Source organism: Chelon labrosus (genome assembly GCF_963514085.1).
Source record: "Chelon labrosus genome assembly, chromosome: 10".
NCBI classification, from domain to species: Eukaryota; Metazoa; Chordata; class Actinopteri; order Mugiliformes; family Mugilidae; genus Chelon; species Chelon labrosus.
In genome coordinates, this window is record NC_140360.1 from 14,079,360 (window position 1) to 14,101,225 (window position 21,866).

The 21,866-nt window shown below is 43.2% G+C and overlaps 1 protein-coding gene across 1 annotated transcript in view; it reads left to right on the top strand.

Annotated features, from left to right (window-relative positions):
• Window positions 1-4,634: 4,634 nt before the first annotated feature.
• Window positions 4,635-21,866, top strand: part of cacna2d3a (calcium channel, voltage-dependent, alpha 2/delta subunit 3a) — a gene marked incomplete at its 5' end in the record, with an annotated part of 116,481 nt that continues 99,249 nt past the window's right edge. Inside the window, 2 exons of the mRNA XM_084552580.1 lie at window positions 4,635-4,759; window positions 5,070-5,151. Coding sequence (XP_084408706.1) covers window positions 4,635-4,759; window positions 5,070-5,151 — 207 coding nt within the window. The remainder of the gene's footprint in view (window positions 4,760-5,069; window positions 5,152-21,866) is intronic.

Sequence of the window (21,866 nt, forward strand, 5' to 3'; positions counted from 1 at the left end):
TGCACTTTGAAATTCCCAGGCACTAATGGGACTAAGCCCGTCACTGTCCATACAGATAAAAATTGAAGCTCAAACACAGACACAGTCTGCTGCCTCCCACCTTCTAGTTTAGATACACACTGGACTATCTGGCCTAGACAGAGGTACTGTGACCTACCAAGATTTCGAATGGAGATGGGTTTCAGTGTGTAGGATGTAACACGGACTCTTGTCTGGTTATGGTGACCATAGTCAGGAACAATTAAAGTGCGGTTTATGCCTCTGCGGGACTAGATGCCGTATCCTACGCATGTAGCCTTCGCCGCTGCGAGCCATTTATACTTGTGTGCTCGTCTGGCTCGTTCTATAAAAACACCACCCAAACGCTAGTCAGCACTGTGTCTTTTTTGCCAGTCGGGTTAATTTTTGTTTCTGCTTCCTGCTTCACTTTCTACTCCCTGCTTCACAACAATGGCGACTGAAACCTTCGCCGAAATTTTGCTGAAGACTCCTCGGTCAATCTTTCTTCACCGTGTTCCATTTTAACTGATCCAAAACAATCAATTTGAACATTGCGGAGATGGAGAAGTAGCTGGAAATAGTAAAGCGGAAATACGCTACTACCAAGCGGACCAATCATAGCTTGTATGGTTTGCGTCGCTGTGACACCTAGTTACATGTCTGGGGAGGTGCACGTGAGTGGCTATGCCATTAGCGTCTAGCATCAAATTGACGCAGAAGCATGAACCACCTGTAACTTTGACCAGCCTACCTTAAAAGTGTATTGCTCCATCCAGCTCATATTTGTCATTCTGGTGCTGAGATACCACCCAAATGTAAGGAAATATTAAAATACTGCAGTGTCTTTGGGGCTCATGTTAAAAAAAAGTGAATTTATATGTGCTGCCATTGAAGTTCATAATATCAGCAAATCCAAATCAATCATGCTTAAACACCTACCCTTTTCTACTGATCTGTTATTCCGTATTGGTATGCAGAATTGACCTTGGTGCTAATGAGCTGTTAAAGATACAGTAGCAGGCAGCCCTCCGGTCAAACTAGGGACAACAGTAAAAGGAAACATGGCCACAGCATTGAAGCTTTCCCATGGATAACTGTCAATAGTAGAGTATATTTGTATACACTTATTTCCATAATTTAGAACATTTCCATTTCCAATTTCTTAGTGCAGATGTCTCCAACAATACAGGACACATACTGGCTGCTGAATGGTGCCACAGATGTCTGCCTCCTTGAGGTTGGACCGCTTCTAGGCATGTATTTCAAGATGGTAATAAAATGAGTTCAGCCATGTCTAAAAGAGTGAGACAAAAACATGCTTCTATGTGCTGAATTCCTTCTTTTTTTTTATTTTTTAAGAGAGATATATCGCAAAAATAGCACAAGATAAAACAGCATAGCCTGAATTCACAATGCATGCGGGAGGTCGACTTAATAGGCATCATTTTTGAACGTAATAGGAACATGACGGAAAGTTTTTCTTTATTTGCTGTGAAGTCAGGTGCGTCCCGGTTCGTAGCATCTTTGGTACGCTCTGATCTTAGAAAATAAAAAATAAAATCAGGTGTGATAACAGCCTTGAGAACAGAGAGAAGTGGAAGGTTAGACGAGAGACAAAATATGTCATGGGCATGTGAGGGTGGAAAGGAAGACAGTGCCATTAGACTTTCTTTTTTTTTTCTTGGCTCTGTTGTTACCGATGACTAATCCTATGCCATTTATTCTTTATTTTTTACATTAAGTGTGTTCGCGGGACTTGACTCCATCAATGCATTGTTTTGTTTATGCCCTCTCAATAATTTCAGTCCTTGCTCGGCACATTAATAACCTCATCCCCATGGCGACTGCATGCTCTTTATTGGTTTCAAGGTTGACTATACTGTGTAAACGAATCCCTTGTTAATCTGGACCATAGCCTTCTACCTCCCTGCCCCATCCATCTGCAAAGTCTTGGGGGATACGCCTGTAGCCGATGTGCATAGAATTATGTGAAAAAATTGCTTGTCTGCTACCTGGGAACGAGAAAATATGTTTTATTTATCGTTACTGTTTCGTTGGAACCATGTTGTCCTCTCTCCAAACCAACTATGTCTTTTGAGTCAAGGCTAGAAGCTATTGTTATAATGGATTGGGAATCATCAGGGAGTAATAGGATGGTGCACGGTGTCCCAAGGGACGTGTTGTGTTATGTGAAAGACATTAAGCCTCGGAGATGAATACACTACATGAGGTATTTGTGTCCAACAATATTAATACCATTTTTATTTGGACCCATTTCAGTGTAAACACTTATTTTCTCAGCTGTATATAAAGTTTTATTTAAACTTTGTAACATTGATATAGATTAGCCAGCCCAATGCAAAATCCTTTACATTATCACTTCAGCATTTAGAATAATCCCTTATAGCCATGCTTAGATCTAAGTATCTTAGATCATTTAACGTCATTTCACAGTACTTTTACTTGGCCTTTCACTCAACCTACTGCAGCTGCTATTATTCAGATCACATGCTGTCAAGTAAAATGGCCGTGCCTCGCTCAGTGATTTTCACATACGCAGTAACACTTTGCGCTCTCTCAGGGGAGACATTAGCCTCGTGGATGAAAAATTCCCAAACACAAAGAAAAAAATCAGTCCAGCCATCATGAGCTGGTATTTTCTTTTTATTTTTTTGGCAGTTTCAAACGTTGTGCGTCATGTGTAATCTGTCAGCCTTAGGGGAGATAATAGTGAGCTGCTTGTTTACGTTGAAACCCTTAACCTGTGCTGTCTGGCTGCCACCAGGAAGCACCACATACCGCCAGTATCAGCGTGTTAAACCACAAATGAAGGTCAGTTCATTTCAGTGCAGTTTTTTAACTGACAGTTTTACTTGTGTTTTATTTGATGTTTTATTGCTGGTTTTAGCTCATATTTATGTCTTTTATATCAGTTAATTTATATTGTTCTGCTTGTACGGCACTTTGGTTCAACTGAGGTTGTTTTTAAATGTGCTTTAGAAATAAACTTTGACTTGACTTGACTTCATCCCATGCAACTTGAGAAAGCTGACTGTACTTTCTTCTCCATCATAGGAGTCTGACAGTCGTCCATATGACTGCTGGATGGCTGATTGGTTGTTAAATTATTTTAGCTCAACGATAAGATAAAATAACCCAGATGATCTTATGACACAGAATTATACTATTACTTGACTAATTTCTGCACATTACGAAAAAACTGGTGTTCATGTGTAGAATGGGTGGAGCCAATTGCATTTGATGGAGTATTTTTATCCCCACATTTGGCACCGTTTCTGTGTAATTACTTTCATTTCATTGGCAGTCACACATCAAGTGAAAGTTTGCTGAATAACTGCACTAGATTACTAATGCATTGAGTTACAATGGATTGTTGACGGTTATTTGAGCATGGCTGAGGATGATATTTGCTTTTAGAAGTAAAATGGGTGTACCATTTACAGATGTTTTGTAGGGTTGACCCAGGCCTGCTGTTTGACACTCTCTTCTGTCTGTGCACGGTCAACAGATCAAGCCCTCTGCAGGGGTAAGGCTAGTCTATTCAGTCAGTGTTGATCCCTTTCCAGTGCTTTGCCAGAGTCCTTCTTTCTATGTGAAATGCCGTCCATCACATAGGGTCCGTCGCCTGGGGGCTCTTATCTTCTTTCACCACCCATATGCCCACACACTGCCAGTGCCACAACACTGCTGCAAAGTGCATTTAATTGGCACGCTTTTATGCAGCATAACTATCTTGCCTGGCTCTTCCACCAAGAAGCTGGACACCCACCCTCCCCTCCCCGTGCCTTTTTTTATTTTTTCATGCACACTTTCTTTTCTCCTCTTCCCCTTTCGTCAGCACTTTAGCAGTGATTCCTGCTTCAGTGAACTGGGCATACAGTGCATGACTTGATCTGACATGAAAGCTAAAGGCTAGCTATAATAGCTCTGTATTAGAGCCCTTGAGTGGGGGAGAGAGGGGGGGGATGAGAGAGGCGAGTCAAAAGTATGGCGTAATTCAAAAACAACAATGGCAGCACACTCAGTAGCCTGTCCTCAGATCCTGAGAGAAACGATGAGAGCAGGAATATGTGTGTGTGTGTGTGTGTGTGTGACGGAGAGAGAAGGAGAGAAAGTCAGAGAGAGAGGAGGCTGGTCGCATCACTCAAGAGGAGTAGGCGTGCTCTTGTGCGCTGCATCGTTTGATGATCTCCCCGGTTCCCCCTGCACCTCCACTCTGTTCTCAGTGGTTGAGGTCATCCAATCAAAGCGACCAGGCAGACTTTCCCTGTCAGAGGAGTCGAGCTCGACTTTCCGTCGGGCAGCATCACCGTGTGCGCCGCACCGGTCAGCGGGGCCACACCGCGGCACTTTGGATAAACTCAAAACAGCAAGAGGATCCTGCTCCTCGCAAAGGCGCGTCGCTCGTCCGCGTCCCGCACCATGCTGAGCAGCTCAACAAATTGCCATGAATGGTTTAGTCCGCCAGCATAGGTGACTTTTGATTCCCTCCATCTTTTCCCCCCCCCTTTTCATATCTGGCTTCTCCGGAGAGGAAAGAAACTCCACGGTGGCAGCGGCATAAGCCCAAAAACTCGCACTGTGCGCGTAGGGGGGAGTTATTTGTGCCCAAAATGCAGGTGGATCGGAGCTGTGTGGTTTCCGGTGCTTGCTGTACGTGGCTGCTTTTACTTTTCTCAACTCTAAGCATCAGGGTAACTGGGGTGGGAGGAACCCACCAAAGCATCCCTCCATCCGTGTAAGTAGATCCGCTTTTTAACCCAAAGGTGCTGCGTTACAAAGTGGTTTCCAACTTAATTAAAAAAATACCCCAGCTGTATAACTCGAAAATGATAAATGAATGTGTTCCACTGGATTTTATTTAATTCTATGTATTTGTATTACATTTCAAGTATAAAATAATGTTGTATTATAAATGAATGCTCCTGCAGAATGAGTCAAAAAACATAGTAAAAAAAAACAAGCCAGCATGCCTACTATTACGTTTCAGCATATTTGCTCATATTTTTTATTTCTTGCTTGCCTGTGTGCATGGTGTGTGTCTGCAGGGTGAAGCTGTGGGCTTCAGCTTTTGGTGGGGAGATGAAGTCCATCTCAGCAAAGTACTCTGGCTCCCAGCTGCTGCAGAAGGTGAGCTGTTATAATGCCTGAACTGAACTCTCCAGGTGTCCACCTAGAACTACACTTTGGGGACCTTTGACACCCGAACATTATTCACATTTCCACATGAACAGAGCTTGCGCTGCGTATTTTTCTTCTCGTGGACAGTTAAACACTCAAGCAGGAATAGACGGAGAATAGGAGGTTATTTTCTTTTCAAAAATGTCCCCCGATATCCTTTAAAATACGCTTTCTATTTTTAAAGTGCAATCGTGTGAGTGTGCTATAAGCTATTCCAGATTGTGCACAGTACTGTATGTGACAGTGGGCAAAGCAACTGTTTATTTAAAAGCTTAAAGGTACCTTTTTATGGGACTTTCAAAATCGCTGTGTGGGTGTGAAAGAGCGGCTTATGAGCGGAAACAATTGGCGATGGGTAATTTTTGAGTTGAGAGAAATGTCACTTTTCATCTCTTAAACTGGAGGACCCGCGCTTTTTAGCCACTTGAGAATCGGTAATGCACGTCGGCCGTGTAGGAACGGATGTGAAAGCTTATTCGGAACATGTGCCATTTAAGTAGGTGTCAATTATCAAGCACTCCGGCAGATGCGTTCACACACACATAAAAAAAAATGTCCTCTCAGGAAAGATCTTTTGTCACATTTTTAACAGCTCTTACCTCTTTTTTGCGACTCTCTGTTGTCTCCTCTCGTCCCTCTTCCGCTCCGCTTCGAGGCATTACCATAAGTTTTGAGTGTGATGGAATGCAAATTTTTCCCTAATGGAGGGTCAGTTGACGAAAGCTGAGTTAAAACTTGCTAATGGATAATTAGTGGATAAAAGGCCAAGCCGAAACTGGCCTCTCAGTGGTCACGCAGACATGTGCTCGTGGCCAACACATCAGAGCCCCGGTGGATGTGGAAACTCATTATGCTCCCCCGGGGTCGCGGGCTAAAATTGGAGACGTAAGACCTGAGTCTGTCATTTACATGCACGCTAAACAGTTCACACAGAATCCTGCACACACATGAAACACGCGACAACGCACTGTACGTACAAACGGCACAGCCGCATAGGCGTGCGTGGGCCTACAGCGTGGATTTCATCAGCCCCTGATAAGGCAGATGAGTGGTGTTATCTTTTTGACAGGATAGAAACTGTTCCCCCTTCTCATCTTTTTTTTATTTTCTGCCTCCAAAAGGAAGATAACCCTCCCACGGAGTGACGACCTCTTTATGAAATGCAAATGAGGGCCGCGGGGTTAATTGAGCGGAGAAAAGACTGAAGACCTTTTTTTGTCGCAAAAGTGCATCTTTCACACCAACCTGTTATGATGCAAGTGTAGCGTTATTCACCGTGCCCTCTTGCTGGATCCCACAGTAGTTGGATGCGGAGAATCTATATCTGCACGCATGCATTTAGGCATTGAATACAGCATTCGTGTATGCTACGCCTTATTATTGTGTGTCCGGTACAGTCCAGTAGCTCTTGTCCAGGAATAGTGAGGAGGAAGGACCACAGATTCCCCAAGGGCACATATGCTTTTAAATAGACAGAAAGCATGAGGCATATACACGGTTGTACATAGAGAGGAGGACGGTACTGAATAGAAAAAAAAAAAAACGAGGCTTGTGTGTATGTGTGTTTCCCCCAGGCAGGGGACAGATGGACTCAGTCTCTCTTCAGTTATCTCTCTGACCCCAGCGTAACTAAACTCCCTTGGAAATAACAATACCTCTGCAAGACAGACACTCATGCACACACACTGCTTTTTGTCTGATTCATTGCATATTCTCATCAAAACCATTAGGCGTAAAGCTTAATTTACAGTACCACGGCACGTTGATGGCGTATCTACAGCGTACGGGGTTGCGCCTTCATTTAGCTGTGTTGAGTTTCCCTCTGCACTTGACACAACGGCGAGTGGAACCGAGCAAGCTTACGTTAGAGTATATAAATGTGGATCAACAGTTAGTTTCACTGAAAGCACTGCAGGACAGAACATAGGGGAGACATCTGTGTAGATGGTGTGGAGGAGCCTGAACAAAGGAGAACTTTCGGTGCTTGTCTGGCCACCAGAAAGAAATATCGTACTGTCGCTTTAAAATGATCATATTTTATCGTATGTACTAAAACAACTTGAAAAAATCGCACACTATGGCAGCGCATTTAAAAACAAAACTGCCATTTGAATAAAACGACTGCTTCATTTAATTGTCTACCCACCCAGTCAATTGCACCTCTTTGCACAGCCACCTCTCATCAAAATGCTATGAAAATAAAAGCATTGGAACTACACACCGCATGCAGGACCACCTCAACGCTGAACGCTGCACATGTGATTGGCAGTGAGGAGGAGCCAGCCAGGCATGAGCTGACTGGGCGTCAGTTTCTGGTGATGCGTGGGTATTCACGTAAATCAAATGAATATTTTTTTTGTTTGTTTGTTTGTTGCGCAGAAATGCCAAAAATATTGTATATTTGGGCTTTTCTAAGCATTGATCATATATCGTACATGCATTTTGGACCAATCACAGACGTTACGGTTACGTTTCGGGGGAGTTGCACGTCAGGTTACGGCGTAGGGTCTGGAGCTATGGCGTAGCTACGCAGTCAATGTGCCGCAGTACTATAAACTGCGCATTTATATTTTGAAATTCCACCCCGTATACACATTCAAATTGAGCCTGCAAAGAAGCGCTAAAAAGAGAAAATGGTGCTCAACAGGTTTGATATTTTCTAGTCATCTTTTCAGCAGTTTTAAAAGCGTGTCATCTATTGTGGCTCCTGCATTATGTATTTAATTTTTTTGTGTGTTTGTATGTGTTTCTTCCTTGGTGTTAACTCTGCATAAATTTGATGCTTGGTTTGGCTTCCAGTTTAACAAGAGGTATTCTTGAAAAGCGCAGTGTTGTAATCATAATTACTTACAACAGAACCATGCAGTGAATAACTTTAATTGAGTAGCAATTCAAGTACATTAGTGTCTTAAATTAATAATTCATATAGATGCTCTCAGTTATTTCAGAGAGAATGAAAACAGGTTTGTTGGATCGGTTTTAAATGGATTCTTGAGATGTAATAGTTATACATATATTGGCATAATTCCCAGACGGATGTTTGAATGCATTTGAATACATATATTAAAATTAAAATATCTGTAAATAACGGCTTATGTTTGTAGTGAAAATTTAAAACCTTCTTTCTATATTATTATTATAAATTAAGTTGGATCAAATTTATCCACGCTCTCATCCTTCCTCCCCTGTCCTGATCTGTCCTCCCTTCCCACGCCACTGCCCACTTCCTATATCCATCGGATACAGCTCCTATTTCAAGGTTATACCAGTGAGGACATGCGTGTGCTTCTGTGCGCCTGAAGAAGGAAAGAAAAAAACATGATCAATAGCGGCCTCATTGTGTTACACAAGTCAAATGTTAGCAGTGCATGTACAGATACAGTATAGATACACTGCTGCATACATACCCACACTCGCACACACCCATGTAAAGGAAAGGAAGACTTGTGTTGGAGACGCATTAAACATCTCCCACTGATAGCCTGAATTAGCTCTGTGTGTTTTACCCTCTTCACTGCCATTCTGTTGAAATCTTTAATTTCATGTGTCATTGAGCAACCTGTCTATACGAGCCAGCCTGGCTGTGATGGCTGTGTCTGCTGGACTAGTTTTCACCTCACTGACGTTATGGTCTTCTGGAACCAAAGTGGTGGGACATTACGTTACGGCCGAAATAACTTCAAGCTTCTTGTTAATGGGAGATACAAGAAAAATGATCGGTCTGTGGCTGTCTGGAAGTCATCCGCGCACGTCCGCGTTCCTATTCTTAAAAGCGTAAGCTGCGTCGGGGGCCAGGGAGCAGGCAGCGGGCGTTTATGCTTGCATCGTGTGTGTCAAGTTTGCATACCTACTTAAGGCACGCTCAATCACACATACGCACAGCATCTCTCTCTCACATGGAGGCGCATATAAGAGCAAAAGACCAGGGGATGATAGGAAGGTGTAATGGTGTGTGGCGAGACTATGCTGGAATCGATTGGGTGGGGGGTGGGGGTGGGAGGGGGCAGTGTATGTGTGGTTTTTTATACAGAGTAGGGCCATAGCATTTTCTTTTACTACCCAAGAGCTTAGTGCCGCAAGCCACCATCATGTCTGCTGACAATACTGCTAAAGAATGGGATAAAAAAGACTAAAAAAAAAAAATACACCTATCAGCCACAACATTATGACCAGGAGAAGTAAATAAGTGTACAGTGTTCTGCTGGGAAACTTTTGGACCTGGCATTCATGTGAACGCTCATGTAGCACCCACCTAGACAGGACCAGGCACCCCCACCCTATAGCAATGACACGCCTTGATGGCAGCAGCCATCCCCAGCAGGATGGGGCGCACACAGACACACACACAAACGGTTTAGGAACAACTCATAAAAAAAACAAAAAAACATGAAAAACAGCACAAGGTGTTGACCTGGCCTCCAAATTCACTAGATCCCAAACTGATCAAGTATCTGTGGGATGATCCACAGAGGCCCCTCCCCTCAACCCATGGGACCCTAAAGCCCCCACTAACAACACTGTGTTGCCAGACACCACAGGACACCCTCAGAAGTCCATTCTCTGATGAGTCTGCTTTGGAGGCACAAGAGAGATCTACACGATATTAGGAAGTGTGTTAAGATGTTAAGCCTGATCGATGTATATCAGTACTGAAGTTGTCCAGTGGAGTGAAGAAGTGAAACGCTTACATTTAGGGACTATGGGGAGGATAACATCCTTTTTGTAGTTTAAAACAAATATGTGTCATTATATGTGGCACCTAAAATACAATTTTAAAATCTTGAATGCTACTGTACTATAACGTCAGAAAACATTTATTTCTTTTTTTTTTTATTGGATTATATATGAATATATATGATATACGTTCATCTTGCAGTTTTACATATTCTGTGCAGCAGTTGTACAGCATAATGTGTTATCAATAACTGATTAAAACGGTACGAAATTCCAAACCACCAGTGACACGTTTTCAGATAAAGTTTACTTACTTGTCTTTGTATTGCATCTTTCACTTGCTTCCCAAATCATTAGGTACACTAGTGAAAATGAATGCGCTGTAATGTAGCAGTCCTGCACTAAATTTTAGCGTCACAACTGTTAAAGGAGGAGAAAGGTGGTGATTCCGCTCTGTGATCATTTTGGGTGATGTAGTTTGTGGTGCCGTTGAACTGTGTTAAACACAAACGTGTCTCCGTTGTTTAGCCCAGCCCACAGACTAAAATGGGGTTGTCAAAATAATAGAAACATGCGTCAGTTTATTTGGCGTCAGTTTTCAAAAAATAATAAAAAATCCTATAAACCCAAGAGATCAATTAATTTTTAGTAATACACACACCAGCAGTGTTATGTTTTGATGTATTAGAGGCCTTCCATCAAGACAGAAACCTAATTCTCTGCAAAAGACCGTTTTATATTTGTCTGATTTGGGGGAAAAAAAAAAGGAAAAAAAAAAAGATTTATTTGGAATCTGTATTTCAGTCACACTAACCAGATTTATGTGCATGACTAATTGCCTAATTTTGAAGTGGAAATGATTATGCATTTCAGTTTTTCACATTCATTTAAAATTAATTACATATTTGGAAGACAACAGCGGAAGAATGACTCTCGCTGTGTGCCGAGCTGCAGTGTGATTTGATGAAATGTTTTTAGATTTTCTGCTCGGTTCTTGGTATTAAACAGCGCTCAAAGTTTTAATTTGATTTTGGGGTTCTGTATTTATTCCACCAAAGTGATGCCTTTTTCTTAGCATGTTAAAAGTGTTACATTGTGCATGCATGTACCGACTGAGAAGACTCAGAGCTGAGCGGACTGATGTCTGGAGAAAATGTTATTGATCAGAGGAGGAGCTCCCACAAATATTCTCAAATTACAAATCTTATGAAGGAATATGAAAGTAAGGGACAAAACACAGAAATATATTCCTGTAGCTTTGAAACTGGATATAGATGTATGGGGAAATACAGTATAATATCTGCACATTTTATATGACTTTCTTTTGTGTCTAATCAAAATCATTATGGGGTTCAGGTTGACATATAGCTCTAAATCAATATCCACCTTCTTGTAATACCCAGAATTTTTTTTTTTTTTTAGGGTCAAACTGACTTCTTCAGACTAACTCAAAAAAAGCAACTTTACTCATTTCTCCTTTTGCCCTCTGTTTGCCTTTTCCTGCCCCGTGGATGACTCTGTGTGTGCATGTGTCAAAGTGGAGGGGGTGTGGGGGGGGGGGGGACTATGTGTGTTGGTGCCAATCTGCTGCCAAGGGTGGGTGATGGCTGAGGCGTTGCAGTGTAACAGTGTGTCAGCGAGGGGGAGACGGCTGCAGATTAGATTTAGCTTTGGGAAAATTGAATAGCTGTCAGGTTTGGTTCAGCGTGGCTGGCAATGAGGTGAGGGAAGGGGGCTGTGTAGGGGTGTGTACTGATCACTGTCCCCTCTTTCCCCTAACCTCCCCTCACCCTCCCACCTCCTCTCTTGCTTCCCTCTGCCTCGCTCTCTTGTTCTCATTGACTAAAGCGCGATCTGGCTAAATTTGATGCCTTCGCTGGTCGCGGAGGGAGAGGGGGAGAGAAAGAGGTGTGTGTGTGTGAGAGAGAGAGAGAAAAGGAGAATGGAACAGGGAAAGGAAGGAGGTATGTCGTGTCACAGAGTTAATTACAGCGTTAGCAGGCAGGAGTGCAGCTTGAGCTGCTATCCTTTCATGTCCGAGCTGGCCAGCTTTAGCCAACACAGCCACTCACTCATACTGTAATTAGTGCTTTGTTGGTGAGAAAAGCAAGAGAAAAGCCACTGTGAATCAAACACCCTGCCTTTACTGTAGAGAGCTCAGGAGCAGGGAGTGAGGCCCTTTGCTACCGGATTAAAGAACTTAAATTCTTAAAGAGCTCAACTGCTGACGCTGTATTTGCGGGCTCAGGAAATCAAGTGCCTTTTGATGGCTTATTGTGCGCTTCGCATCTTTTGATTTACACCCGTCTCTCTGACTGAAATTCATTTGCCGTGTTTGCGGGGAAGTTGATTTTTTATTATTTTTTTTTCCCTCCCCGCTTTCCGAAGTTCCTGCAGGACACCCGCGCACGCCCGCGTGGTGTTTTTCGCGGCGTGGACCGTAACACCTTGTGCTCAGCGCTGCTGGGATGATAAATGCGAACAGTGAAGATGAATATCCACTGTCATCTGTCATCGGCTGCTCAGCTCTGCCTCTGCCTCTGCTGGCCCGCAGATAAAGAGCACCGCGGCGTGGCTGTGCTGGACATTAATTAACACACACTCACACACACACACACACAAAACGTCTGTAATTATGACAGATTGTTCACCTGGTGTGCTCCAGACCCGAATGCATACGGAGAGTAAACTTCTTAAAGGGGCGGGACTTCTACTATTAAGCACATTAACGTGTGCAGCACTGTGTGAAGGACTGTCTGTGACTAGCTCCTGTCCACATCAATCATGCAGCCGGTTGTTTGGGTCCACCCAGCCTGCTGTAGGTAAAGACTGGGCTTATGAAGAAATACAGTGAATAGAAAGAACATTAGACCCACTGCAGCTGCTCCATCACTCAAAAATACCTCCTTATATGTTCTAAGCCCTGCATGCTGAGATAATTCTGCATTATTACTCATAGTTCTTTCTTTATTTCTCAACTCTTCCCGCCGTCAGTAGTTTCACCCATGTGTTTTTGCAACTTCTGTACACCCCGCCCTCCCGAATTATTATTTCCTCCTTCTCCCCCCTTCCCACTTGCGGTTTCCCTGTCTCTCTCCTTTCCCTCCATCTCGATCCCTCCGCGTTAATAATGGATAGGATGCAGCTCCGGCGCTAAAGAATACATGGAAGGGGATCTTGGGACACCGGCAGTGTTCGGACCTAGAAGCGCCGGTGCCCACGCCCTCGAAAGACAGTTCCGTCGGCTCTCCGACGGCCTCGGCATATGTCCCAAGTCACCCCCTTTGCTTTTACGTCAACCCTGCCAACCTGCACACACCCACTTTGACTGTACTTTACAGAGCCCTTCACTCTGATGGACTGTGAGAGTGCTGCCAAACCCAGCTGTGTGGGACAGCAGTGGTCCCTCCTCTCGATGACCTTCACCTGCACTTGATATCACCTCACACAAACACACTCTTGCAGGGCGCACAGAGCGGAGGAATACAGTTATGCTTGAATAGCGATGTGAAACCACAAATTGATTACAGTATTAAAAAAAATGTTTCACGCTCTATCTGTGCATGTTTATTTTAGCGTCTTTGTGATGCTTTTGTTGGCTGCAGTCCTGCACAGGCTAATGTGCTGATGAGACTGGTGTAATGCTGAGCAGTGAGTAAGTGACAAGTGATTACTTACATGGGATACAGAGGATCAGTATTGACTAATGTTGAGTCCTATTGATTACATGGCGTTGATTGGCACATGCTGTAACAAAGATACAAAGCTCCAGAATAAAATGTCATACTGACAGCACTGCTTCCACTGAGTCTCTGGGATAGCTGTTGCCACCATTAAATTCCTTCATCACATGAGACCATATTCATGAAATTAAGAGAAAGAGAGACTTATAGTTGAATGAGGGCAACACCGTCATACACAGACGGTCAAGAAACAGACAGGTTACATACCCTGGCAGTGAAAATCATGCTTTATTGTTAGCCTGTCTTGCTTATTTTAATTTAAAAAGCGTCTTCTGAATTGGCCCCACATCTTGGTTGTCTCATTTGCCACGCCAGCACTAACTTGATCCTGAGCTGTAGGTACAGCACTCTTATATGAGCTTGGAGCAACGGAAGACTCAGTAGTATGAATTTCATGTTTAATGACTGGTCACATTACTGACAATGATTAGTACCATTCCAGTTGAAGCTTCTACTATCAATGTACCTGTTCAAATATTGCTATGAAAACATTTCAGAGAACACTTGCCCAGTAGTTGCCTGCTTGCCTATGCCAATATCTCAAACTGGAATCTATAAAGTGATGGTAAATTGTGACAAATCGGTCGTAGAAATTGCAGGAGGATTATGACCACCTTCCTAATATTGTGTAGGTCTCCCTTGTGCCTCCAAAACAGTTGTTACTCATCAGAGAATGGTACATGGGCCTTCTGAGGGTGTCCTGTGGTGTCTGGCAACAGGATGTTGTTAGTGGGGGCCTTTGGGTCCCGTGGGTTGAGGGGAGGGGCCTCTGTGGATCAGGCTCGTTCCAGTGCATCCCACAGATACTTGATTAGTTTGGGATCCAGTGAATCTGGAGGACAGGTCAACACCTTGACAACACATTGCATTATCACAAGTTGGTCAGTGTTATTCACTTTTCCTGTGAGTGGTCATAATGTTATGCCTGATCGGTGTATCATAAACTGCATACAAATCATACAGTGTTTTAATTCCCCCATGAATTACATCTGATTTTTCTAGTAGTTATTGATTAATTTTGATGTTAAATTTATTGCTGGCAATGTTTTAGCTTCACTTCCTTAAAGACTATTCTCTCATTTGGAACAACACAGTGTTATCTTTCTGAAAAAAATAATTAAGTCGACTTGATGAAGCCACTTTAAGTGTTGGGAAGTATGAAAGATCCTCAAGACATTGGTGTCAACAGTGTGTGGATGTGGATCATGCATGCCCACACTGCTACTTCTCTTCAAAAGGCCACAAGGCATGTACCATCTCTAGTTCTAGGAGTGCTGGAAAGGTCAGTTTACTCCTTTGACCTGCACAGGGTCTGAATCTCATCCTCATGTGCTCCTGTGAGATGATGTGGAACAGACTGTTCATGGCAGGAACACCAGCAGGTCGTGTTAACTTGTCAATAATGTCAGGTTAACATGAACTATAATCTGGCAAAATACTTTCTACTGGATAACCTACAAAGTGCTCACATTTGAACCATAAAAGCGTAGTGATTTGTTGATGCTGCTCATGATGCTCTTGTCATTTGTGTTTCATTAGTTCAAGATCAACATTTAAATTGTGTGTCATATATTTATATGCTCATTTCGGCTTTATGGCTTCTGCTGCTAAATCTTTTTGCAGTTCTCAAAAGTATTCTTCTCCATTTCATGCGGCACATTGATTTTCCCCATTTCTTTTTTTAATGGCTCCAAAGCGAACCCAAATGAAACCGCGGACCAAAAAGTGTAACTTCCCTTAATAAACCTCAACTTGCGTGGATGAATATTGCCTTTATACATCCACCGCCATGTTTTCCCTCTTCCATTCCACTTTCACGCTGGCTGCTGCTAGAATCAATCTGAGACTGTGAGAATGCGTGGAGTGGAATTGGGAAGCAGCAGGCCGCACTGTATGTGCTGCAAAGCATGAAAAATGTTTTCCAGGTCTCTGTTGAAACCAGCTGAATGCAGGCAACTACAGATAGAAGGTGGACTATTAATCAGGTCTGTATGATCAGATTAGACGTGCTCACGGTGCTATTATGCTTGGGTGAAGTGAATTATAGCTTATGAAAGAAAAAGTGGTATTTCTGGGACTCACTTCTTAAGCTTTGAGAGAGAGAGGGTGCACTTTCTTCCTAAGTACGTTATTTTCGGGTAGATTTGTTTTCATGCTGGCATGGGGCATGTCAGTCTTAGCCCTCTGGGAGCTTCCGTATGTGTGTGTTAGTATAGGTTAGTGGGTGCACCATGATGGCATGGCATGTGAGGAGAGTGAAAGATGGTTGTCATTAGAGAGAGCTCGAATTTGGCACCCACTTGGTTGGGCAATGGTGCATACCTAACAGACGCGGTGCACCCCGGGACAAACTCCCGAGCATCGCTACCAGCTATGCCATAAGGCCTTGCGCGTGTTTGTGTTAGTGTACAGCTGTTGTTCTACTCATCTTCCCAGCAGCCCTCAGGCAGCCTTTAAACACTTGGTGACTCCAGAAGCACACACACACACACACACACAAACACACCCACACATAGGAGCTGCGGGTGGATGGCTTGTGTTGAGGAGGGAAATGGATGAGGTGTTTAAGTGGTTTCAATTATGCTCAAATAGTAGCATGTACTAGTGATTTTTGTTTAGGTTTACAAGGGCCATGTTCACATGTAGTTAATTTAGGTAATAAGAATGAATGAAGCAAAGAAAAATACATATTTTTTTTTGTCTAGTGTTCTCTCATTTTTACAACTTTTTCTTTTTGCCGTAAATAACTTGTGATTCCGCAACTTTGCAGTCACCATCAGGTCAGTTTTTGCTAGTTTCATCTGTAGTTTGTCCTTAGTGCTAATTAATAAATGTTAGCCAGCAGACATGCAAAACTAAAACCAGCAATGACTGCTTTGTCAAAGCTAAAGAGGTAGGAAACTGCATGAATAAGGACAAACTAGTCTACAGCATCAACAAGTATACCAGAAAACCATCGGAAGGCATCCAACAAAAACTTCTGATGCTCCAGCTGAAAAATAAACTAAAATTAGGTGCATTTTTTTCTTGTTGGAAAGTGCTAAAAGAAGAGAAGGGACTGAAAGGCAGTAGTGATGATGTTATGACATAGCCACGCATTAACAGTGTCTGTGTAATAAACCTCAACGCCTGAAAGGGGAGACAAAAATTCAGCCCTGTAGCTTTAACATTGTGATTGTGTTTAGGTGTCTTGTGATGGATACCACGTATTGTGACCAGCTTATATGCAGAACTGGAGAAGCCTCGTTGCATGTCATCCCCTTCTCTTTCCTGTCTCTATCCACTCTCAAGGCAAAATACCACAAATACCACCAGAAAAATGTCAAACATAAGTCTAACGTTAAATATTAGCCTGGCGTAGAAGAATATGTGTCTGGTAACACACTATCAGGATTGTATTATGGGGTGCGTTTCAAACAATACAGAGAAAAAATATCTCTGCATGCAACTGGATTATCCTGCAACCAATCAGAGCCATTCTATTGCAAACTCCAGCACGCATTACGGGCATTTTGCCTACTTGACAATGTTCCCTCCCGATGAGTCCTCGATAAATTGGGCGGGGCAAGAACACATCTGGACATTGAATAGGAACAGTACTTGGGCTGTGAATAATGATGTACAGGCAAAAACACATATTGTTAAATGCCTAAAATCAACTCAGTGGTTCTCAGATGAGTTCTGTCTTTGTAAAGTGTCCTTGTGTGTCCAGAAAGGCGCTACATTACAATGTATTATTATTATTATTATTAACTATGTCGCTGTTACTTTACTGTCCATCACTGCGTAACGCACTTCCAAACGATCCCCCCTCCCCCACCACAAAAATTTGGTGGGTGTGGGAAGTTCAATCTGGCTTCCAGACCAGTTAAATACAAAAACCTGCAGAAAATTAGGGGTCTATTAGGGGATTTTTTCTTAAATCTTGGAGCAGACAGGTAGAATATGTATGTAATATAGGTAACATGCGTATGTTGAGGTGGTATTGTTATTGAGAATCCACCACACGTACTTTACTCCTGTTAATTACCCCCTGCCTTCTTATTTGAATGAAATGATTTACTGTCTTCATCAGCCAATTCTGATTTCAATTCTGTGGATGATAACGCTTTTACAGCTGCTGTCACTGCTGTCAGCGCGCTGTGAAAGGAAACCAGTGTGTAACAGCGGTGATAAAGAAAGATGCGTAGGATCATTATTTAGCTGTTGCTATCTGTCTAGACTTAACAGAGCATTAATCAATCAAGAGCAAAGAGATACTATGATTTGTACCATAGTTGTGGAGCCTGTTCATTACTGCTGTGTGCTGTGCTGTAAAGATTCTTCATAATTACCTCAGGTGAAACTCTAAAACAGAAGCTGAGACCCGAGCCTTTTATTTTGCAAGGAAATATTTCAGCCCCTCAGTGCCAGATGTTCGCCCTACAACTATCTGGTTTCCGACTCTTTCTTTTTCAGTCCGTGACTGGGCCTCTGAACATGTGGCAGATGTCGCGGGGGCAGCGACTGACCACAGTGAAACAGTTCCCAGCTCGCTCCTTACGACGCAGTCTATTTCCTATCAGTACATGTCCTCTTCTCACCATATGATTGAGTGGTCTGTCAAAGCTGGGTGTGCGTGGAAGTGCTCCCACAATCCTCCCCATTCGTTCACAGAGCATTGATCGAATTTCGAGACGTGTCCATATAGTGATTAATTCTATTTTCACCCCCACCGAAAAATGATGGTGAGTAGAGCAGCATCGACGGGCGGAGTTTATGATCCCCGACTTAGTTTAGGTATTTTTTTTTTTGTCAAGATGTTTAAAGATGTCTTGTTCTTATGTCTGTTTGATTTGTGTTTAATTTACATTTTCATCTGTGTGTGTTTTACAACTCCGCGAGGAGTGTCTCTGTGCCACCAGACACAGGACTCAGACCAACTTGCTTTTGAGGCAAGGAGGACAAGCGTGAAATTAATTGTTCCACTTCATCTCCGGCCACCGCTCTTCTTTTGAGGGAACAATTTGTCGGCTGGCATACAAGCGAGGGGATGAAAGGGGGGGGAGGGCGTAGCGACGATTTTTGGCGTTCCTGGGAGATCCTGTGATCCAGCTGTGGACTTCGGCTGACACCTCTGTCCTCTGCTCAAGTGTAAAAGCTCAGTGTTTCACAGGAGGCGGAATGCAACATCAGTCAAGGTGCAGTTGTTTCAGACAACCCCTCGCCCTCCCTCCCTCAGTCCTCTTCCATCGTTTCTAGACAGACACGTTCCGTAGTGGCCCAGTGACATGCTAGCAGAAAACAGAATTAACTTCAACCACGTGACACCCTGGGGTCCTACCTCTTCTTTTTTCTCTTCTCACCTCATCGCTCCTCTTCCTCCTCCTACCTGAGCCATGTTTACTGTAATTACAAACATGGCTTTGGGGAATCAGCGACCCTTCGTATTAAATGATGATGCTGCAACACGTTTGTTCTCCTGAACATGTTTTAGGAGAATGCATCCTCATTCGCCATGGATGTAGTTTACATTAGAGCAGTGGTTCCCAAACTTTCTCTGCTGGGCCCCCCTTTGGTACGTAAGAAAATCTTGTGACGTTCGCAAACGAACCGACTCTATTGACCGGCTCTTTAAACCGGTTGCGCACAGAAGCACCTGCCTTTGCTTTGATTCGATGATGTTGGTGGCGGAGGCGTGTGGTATAGCAGTATGGTGGTGAGCATAGCACTGGCCCCCGGGTTCGATTCCTGGTCAGCTCCAAGGTGTTTACCAAATTTCTCACGTGATAAATAAAGCATCTGATCCAAATCTATTACAGTGCTTCTTTCGAGGATAAAATAAGTTACCCCCCAGGCTGGCTTCGTAAAAATAAATAAATATCAAGACTAGCCAGACTTTTGAATGGCTCTTTTAAAAGGAATGGATCAACAAGATCTGACTCCCTCCAAAGAGCCACAAATCTCATCTCTAGAATCTGTGCTCTGGTGGGCTGATTTAATATATATTTAATTTTAATATACGTATATAACCTAGGTGGCCCTAATTACCGCATGCTAACTACACAAAGTAAATTATCTTATTTTAAACTGTAACATATTAATATTATTTGTGATTTACTTCTCTAGCATACCTAACTAAATCGGATTTGATACCATGAATGTGGGATGCTAGTTGTTTATATTAATATTTCACAGGTGGGGATTGACAGTTGTGCATTTATGGAAGAAAGAACAGTGAGATGGGTGGTGTTTAAACTTAAATGACACGATTTTCTTTCTTCCAGCTTTCTTATTTCTTATTCAGGCGTTTGCTCATTTCAGAGGCTCAGTACACCACAGAGTCAGCTAAGTGGACTTAACGGGTCTCTGGGTCCTCGCGCTGTCTCTTGTTTCCTCCACCAACTCACACACATTCGCACTCTTTTGTCTCTTTTGTTCCTGAGACCAGACTCGCCCCCTTGTAGCCCGACAAGCATGCGAAGGCAAACAAAACAAACAGGGCTGCTTTCTGTGAATGAAAACCAAATCGCGCAGCTTGAATGAGATGGGATACTAGAGACTTGTGATTCAGGGTAGCCTTCTTGGCGCACGCTTTCGAAGTCGTGCAGTTGTTTTTATCTTTGTGTGTTTAGCTGCGTTTAGTAGGCCAGACACAGGCAGGAAACATCTCAAAGTGAACAGAATTAAATACTGTGTTTCTAATTTTTTGGCTTCAGTTATATGTAGGATATGTGTTTCGCTATTTTAAAGGTTTGATGCCTGTGTAACATTTTAAACACAAATATAATGGAAATAATTGTTAATGTAATTAAGAGAGAGTGTGTTCATATATTTGTGGTGTCTGTGCGCAGATGTTTGAGTGTGAACATTCATATTTGTCTCTCAGCATGCATGAGTGTGTGTGTGTATGAGAGAGAGTGAGGGATTCAAACAGCTATGAGACTGCGTGAGAGTTGGCCAAGTTAAAGTGGGGTCTGGTGACGCGTAAAATGAGCTGGGATTTGGGGGATTGGGGTTCAGAAAGGAAGTTTCCCCCTTCATCATTCACTTGGTTATCAAACCTCAAGGCATGCATAGGTACAAACACATACAGTGTTACATTATTAAAAAACCTACATGAAGGATGACCTGCAGATAGCAAGGACCAAAGGAGGCAGCGTTGAAAGCTTGGGAGCACCTGAAAAGAGGAAGCTTGTGGTGATGTCTCTGGAAAACCTCTGACGGTCATCTGCTGCAAACGATTCTCCGCAAAATATGAAACATGGAGCTGTGTCTGATCTACCCTATGTGTCCAGTTCCTCCACACAAAACAAAATTTCTGCTCACTTCCATTGTACATCGATCAGCCACAACATTAAAAAAACAGACAGGTGAAGTAATTCATTGACCATCTTGTGACAATCAATGTTCTGCTGGGAAACTTTGGACCTGGCATTCATGTGGATGTTACTTAGACATGTACCACCCACCTAGACCAGACCAGGCACCAGCACCCCATAGCAATGACACTCCTTGATGGCAGCACCCATCCCCAGCAGGATGCAGCCTGACACACTCAAAGAACATGAAAAACAGCACAAGGTGTTGACATTGTGGAGCAAAAAAATTATATTAGCTGAGAGTTCAGCGTTTAAATCAATGAATTTTAGACTTTTTTTTGGTCTGAAGCTTAGGACTGTGAGGTCAACCCAGTCACCAATTAAGCAGTGACGGCACAAACGGTGCATTCACCTCATACGGTAACTCAATCCCTGTCTTTTTCTCCTCCCTCACCCGTTAGCTGTGCTGGATCACATGAAGAAGCTCATGCTGCTAATCGCTCTCCTACACAGAGTGCTCTGACTGTCAGACAACAGAGGCTGGAATTCCTGTTCCTTTAGAGCCAAAAGACGAAGGCACCCTCAGTGTACAACGGGTTTACAAATGATCCAAACGTTGCACAATACATAGAGGAGGGCGGTTGGCCCTCACGCGCAAAAGCACTGTTTTTCTGTTGTCTGTCTGTCTTGTCTGGTCTTCAGCCGCTCAGCCAGATTCATTTCATGTGATTGACTTCTTCTTCTGTTCCTTTTGGCTGTTCCCTTCAGGGGTCGCCACAGCAAATCGTCTGCTTCCATCTCGCCCTATCCTTTGTGTCCTCTTCTCTCACACCAACTACCTCTTCATGTCCTCTTTCACTACATCCATAAACCTCCGCTTTGGTCTTCCTTTAGACCTCCTTCATGGCAGCTCTAACCTCAGCATCCTTCGACCAATATATTAACT